The following is a 5,938-nucleotide window of genomic DNA, read 5'->3' as shown; positions in this document are numbered from 1 at the left end:
GTATAGTGGCCTCAGCAGGCTATTACTGAAATACACGTGCTATATCATAAACTATGATATAAACAGGGAGGTCCTATTAACATGTTTAGTTTTAAAGGACACCTTCCTGCCTTTAGTCTCATTCATGAGCAGTATTAGTTTTCTTCTAACATTCAGAAGTCTGCACAATGTGTTTCATAGTTTGTAACAAGCCTTTGACAGGTAAACATAACATGACCGAAAAAGCAAAAAAAAAGAAAAAAAAAAGAGAGAGAGTGTTGACATAAGAAGAGAAAATGCTCTCAATTATGGAGACAGACAAATGGTTCATTTATGTTTGATGTGTGTTTATTCCTCCCTAAATATCGTCGGTGAAGTTCGCCATGCATGTCAGATTTTCCTGCGCATTTTTATACCTCTGCCAACAGAGAGAGAGAAAAAATCACATTCTAACAGACAGCTGGTGCTTAGAATACAGTTGAATAACTATTAAAAAACAGATGATATTTAGATGATAGTTCAGTCTAACACATGTGCCAGTGGTTCATTAAACGTCTGTGAAACTATGCAGTTATGAAACGTAACTTTAACCTCAGCCAAACCGATTTGCTCAGTTGTAAATAAAACAGCGAAGTAAACGTGACCCGACAGACAGAACCTGAGTGAATGAAGTCCAGCGTTTAACCACTGAGAGCTAAAACTCAGCTGAGGTTTGAAAGCTGTGTGCCGGTGATTGGACATCAGCCGCTGATAAAGCTGTTCGCCTATAAAGTGCTCTGTAAGGAAACAAGCTCCAGCAGCTCTGCGCTCGGGGAAAACACTATATTTACTTATCTTGTGCAGAAAAATGCGCTGACATTGCGTTATATCGAGCACCGGCTGCCCAGTTAAACTGTGACTATCACCAGGTAACGTAGGCGTGTTTCTTGAATTAGCAGCAGGTGTTAAACAGCTGACAGATGAGGAGGAGGATGCATGCAGGTAAACTGAGGGTCTGTTGAGCTGATCGCTGGTTTCGTGAGAAAAATGTCAGCTCGTTCTTTATGTTACAGAAGCACAGAGACACAAGACCAGGCGGAAAGAGACGATCGTTCGGTGAAAATGAGAATCTGCGAATGCAACATGTGGAACACGGAGAGTGGAATATGTAAACAAACCGGTTAATGTACCCCCTCGGTGCACTCTGCATGCTAACTGTTAGCAGAGCTAGTGAAATCTCTGAAAACATCTGAGCACTTTTGCAAACATGTTCTATGTTGACAACCTGACCAGACATACGTCGCGACATTCGCGGCTAAAACACTGTTAAAAGTGTAGCTGGTGACAGAAAAACGGGGTATTTTAAAACTACACCACCACCATTGCTGCTTGTGATTTGATCTGCATTCTGGGATAACTGGCTGCCCCAAGTCTACACAAGCAATCGATTTTCTAGGATCGACCTGTTTTGACTTACTTTGCATGGCAACCAATCAAATGTTAGAGAAGCTGCATGGGCAGCGTTAACCCCGCCCCCTGAGTTTGATGGGTGAGGCTGACAGATAAAATTATTTCATGACAAGAGCCAGGCGTCAGGACTGCCAAAATGAAATAAATAAATATATCATTAAATAATTAATTAAATGTGTCAATAATTAATTAAATGTGTCAATAATTAATTAAAATGTGAAATACATAAATAATTAATTAAATGTGTCAATAATTAATTAATTACATGTGTCAATAATTAATTAAAATGTGAAATACATAAATAATTAATTAAATGTGTCAATAATTAATTCATTACATGTGTCATAACTATTTATTTAATTAATTAATTCCAATTTTAATTAATTATTGCCACATTTAATTAATTATTTAATGGTGTATTTAATTAATTCATTATGGCAGTCCTGGCGTTCCATAGCCAGCAACACAGCTGTGTAATATGTGAATAAAATCAAAACCTGTTCCAATCAAATTTCCCTTTTTTTAAGTTTTGACCTTTTTTATTGTACTTCTAATTTCTGAAAAATTACTCTAAAGCTTCTTCTAATGCTCCAGAGTCTATTTGGACCATTTGGACATGACAACCATTAACTGAAGTATGAAATTATGCATTCCAAGGTTCACGTCAGAGTGCATGGAGTCAGGAGTAAATTGCAGTAGATTTTGTCAGTGTCTGTGGCAAATAAATTCAACTTACCTCCAAAACTGACAAATACATTCATAATTAACACACTTCCCATTGTGTGAAGACTGCAGCAAGACATCTGCAGATCTAAAAACAACAACAACAACAACAAAAAAACAGCTATTAAAAACTAATTTACCTGCTCATTTGATGTCCCTCTTACATGGTAATTCACTCACTTGCTGAAACTCACACACACACACACACACACACAGCAGATGTTTTGCAAATATTTTTTTTATTTGAGATTCTTGTGTTTAGACCTTTAAAAAACATAATTCCACTCTTAAAGTGATTTAAAGAATATGAGATTTTAATATTCATTTTGATTTTTTCTGACTCTAAATTTTCTTTGGTCATTACTCAGTTTTTTTCTTTCTAATGTACATTTTGAAGATATTCAGTTACTTTGCAACTTTGAAACTTCGTCTTCTGTGTGAACTTCAGCTTTCAACATTTCTGCACTTTGGCTTATAGGTGAAAGATTTGGTGTATGTCAGTTAAATTTAACAACCTTCCCAAATATTTCAGCACTTTAAAAAACAAACAAATATTCATGTATCAGCATTCACACTGCATTTTCTCCAGGAAATGCATTCTCTAGTTGTAACGGTAATTTTTTTTTCTTAAAGATTTTTTTTGGAACTTTTTATTTTATTTTGTTGAAGACGTTTTCGCTGTAGACGATGATGAAGAGCGAGTGACGTTTCATTGCTGCGCTGTCGCTTTAACGGTGAGTGACGGCAATATTGTGCGCCGGTGAAGCACAAATCCGGTGACTGACTTTAACCAGTCCTGTTGCCCAGTGTTTTGGGTTAGTTTAGTGCTGTGAATTCATGTATACTAAGTCCGTTTTGTCTACTTAAACCACACAGTAGGCTGGTTAGTGTAGTTCTGCGATATTGGGAAGGGGCTCGCTCAAATCAAATCATGGCTTATATTCAGGTTTTGAAGGTCCTGCACCGAAATCTGCAGCACAGAGCACCACAGGTCAGCGTGCTTATCCATACGCACAGGAGAGTGTCAACATTATCAAGACTGGCCTTCCACAGTGGACTAGAGGCTAATTCGCCTGTGCTAAGCTGCTTAATACAAACACACAGACGGCGGGGTATTTGTCTCGACTTTACAGCCAGAAATAAAAGCAGCCCCGAGGACCGAGACAGGTCAGTCTCCAAGTTCCAGAGTGGGAGTCCAAAGCCTTCAGCTGCACAAAAAGGTATGCAAGGCGAGGAAATAAAAAGGATTTAAGTCGTGCTCATATGTACTCAGATATTAGGAGCGTAGTTTCATGATAGCCTGCTATTTTCAAAGCAAACCATTAGGGTTTGTCCGTAGGCACTGTGAAGAAAATGTACTATATTTAACCAAGCAATGATTTATTTCATTGCAGCAGCAGTTTTGGGACAAAAATATACACAATTATTGTATTTATAATCGCAATCAATCGCTCTGATTATCACCAGCAGCAGAGGAAATATCTTAAAATGACCCAGGAGTTTATTTACTGAATAACTGAACAAACACTTGCCTTTATTAGTGAGATTCTAACTTTGCCTAATATAAATGAAAACTATGCACAGCTGTTGCATAATAACCCTCCACACTGAATGCCTTCCAGTGAAAGAAGCTGGCAGGGACTTCACCTACCTGATCGTGGTACTCATCGGGCTTGGAGTGACAGGTGAATACAGCGGAATTAAAAAGCTGCAGTCGTAACCCAAGCAATTCATCATCCTGTTTGAAATGACGTCTGTGTGTGTTGTCAGGTGGGCTGCTGTATGTGGTGTTCCAAGAGCTGTTTGCATCCGCGAGTCCAAATAAAGTGTATGGGAGAGCCTTCGATAAAGTCAAGTCACACCCAGAGGTATGAACGATATTAGTGACTGTCAAACATGAGACCAGGCTAACAATGTTACAGTTCAGTATTTAAGGTCCTCTTGATGATCTTATGAGGTCATATAAAAAGTTTCTTGTTTATTGAAAATGTAGGTAATTGGTGCATTTGGTGAGCCAATCAAATGTTACGGGGAGACCACCCGTCGAGGAAGGAGGCAGCAAGTCAGGTTGGTGTTTTGTTAATTAGTCAAACAAGTTCAGCAACAAAGCCCGCTTTTAGTTAAGGTAGCCTTAACATGTATAATGGCAGTCTTTGTCTCTTCTCCTCAGTCATATCGAGTACCTGAAGGATGGAATGAAGCATATGAGACTTAAGTTTTACATTGAGGGCTCAGAGCCGGGAGTGAAGGGGACAGTGCATACAGAGTCTAAAGAGGTTGGTATTCTGCCACTCAAAAGCCAGCTTATGAAATACATACATGCACAAGCACTGATTGACATTTCTGCGGTGAATGTTTTGTGTCTTTTCACTAGCACCTACTCAACTCGACTCTGCTCTATTCAGTTTCGGTCATTTTTAATCATATTTGAGTACCACCTCGATGTAGGTGGGATCGTTGTAGCAAGGCGACCTGGAAGTCCCCTGGCGTTATTTGTATGTGACACAAACACAATGCAAAAATGGAGGTGTGAAGCAGCACTGCACTCCTCTGTCGTCACTAACTAGGGAGAGCATAATTAGCCAGCCACCCTGCCATTGCCCCCGAGCCCGCTGAACCGCCCCTCTACACACCTCTGACACAGGAGGGCATCAAGCCAATTGTTTACCTGCTACCAAACTGATGCTAAAACTCTGCATCTCATCATTGGACCAAGCTGTTGGTTTGTGTTCTTATGAAGGAGTTGCTCTCATGACTCACCCAGTGATGTCACCCTCTGCTCAATCAGTGGCTTGTGGTCTATTGATGTCATATTTTCAGCTTGACTCAGCTCGCTTGGAAATCCAGACTAATAGGTACTCAAAAAGTACCTAGTAACAAGTACTACCATCTAATAGAAAATTGAGTAATTTTCAAATTGAGATAAGCCGAGTAGGTGCTAGTGGAAAAGATGCTTTTGTGGGGCCTACAATGTAGCCTACCTATCGTAGGCTCGTTGTTGCCAGCATTTATGCTTGTGCGGGTGTATTACGGGTAAGTTTATGTTGATGTTGTAATTATTATTCCCTATATTGAGGCAGTGATTGTTGTTCTCTCACAGTTAAATTGAAAAAACGTGGCAAAAAAGTATTCCCAAAAATGCACAGAAGAAATCGGCTGTACTGGACAGACCAATCACAGTGGTTGCGGGCTGTGACGTGTAGTTAGATTCAGGTGCATGTCAGGTTACGTCATAGAGTTTCAGAGGATTTTCCAGTTACAAAACGGCTTCAATGGGTAGATTTCACACTGAAGTGTAAATCCCCAGTAAGTGGCACTGTGTGTCTTCCTAAAGCTTTACCTAGTTTCATATGTGATGGCCGTCACATCGCTGATGTTTTTATATGTGTTTAATCAACCAGTTTTTTTTTGTTGTTGATTTTACAGAATCCTGAAACTGGAAAATATGAGTTTCGTTATATATTTGTGGACATGGATGTCTACCCAAGACGGACTATAATTGTGGAAGATAACAGATAAGGACCTTAGATGTGTGATTCAGCGTTATGGAAGCATGAGGAGTGTGTGTTAGATGTGTTGCTGGACAAAAAAGCTGGAGAATTGACCTTCACATAGTGTCAGAGGCTGTTAAACAATTACAGCTTTGGTGTAGCATTTGGTGTAGAGCCTTGCAAAGCAGAGATCAAAGGATCACATTGCCCCGTGCTACTAATTTATAAATGTTTGTTTTTTTTACTAGATTGTGATCTTGATTTTGAATAAAATAAAACACTTGGGAACAAACATA

At 39.3% G+C, this 5,938-nt stretch overlaps 1 protein-coding gene across 1 annotated transcript; it reads left to right on the top strand.

Annotated features, from left to right (window-relative positions):
• The first annotated feature begins 2,876 nt into the window (after window positions 1-2,876).
• On the top strand, window positions 2,877-5,938 carry timm21 (translocase of inner mitochondrial membrane 21). Its single transcript, XM_026179643.2, has 6 exons — window positions 2,877-3,371; window positions 3,774-3,836; window positions 3,922-4,019; window positions 4,145-4,218; window positions 4,322-4,427; window positions 5,578-5,938. Exons 1-6 carry the CDS (start codon window positions 3,083-3,085, stop codon window positions 5,668-5,670), a joined length of 723 nt encoding a protein of 240 aa, XP_026035428.1. The 5' UTR covers window positions 2,877-3,082; the 3' UTR covers window positions 5,671-5,938.

This window comes from Astatotilapia calliptera, chromosome 9 (assembly GCF_964374335.1).
Source record: "Astatotilapia calliptera chromosome 9, fAstCal68.1, whole genome shotgun sequence".
Taxonomy (NCBI): domain Eukaryota; kingdom Metazoa; phylum Chordata; class Actinopteri; order Cichliformes; family Cichlidae; genus Astatotilapia; species Astatotilapia calliptera.
Note: the sequence above shows the minus strand (reverse complement) of the source record. Positions and strands in the feature narration are given on the sequence as shown.

Bases quoted from the DNA above. Each gene is read 5' to 3' on its own strand.
- timm21 (XM_026179643.2), top strand. From the start codon at position 3,083: ATGGCTTATATTCAGGTTTTGAAGGTCCTGCACCGAAATCTGCAGCAC. The intron at 3,372-3,773 runs GTATGCAAGGCG...AATGCCTTCCAG, and splicing joins GCCTTCAGCTGCACAAAAAG to TGAAAGAAGCTGGCAGGGAC. The intron at 4,428-5,577 runs GTTGGTATTCTG...TTGATTTTACAG, and splicing joins TGCATACAGAGTCTAAAGAG to AATCCTGAAACTGGAAAATA.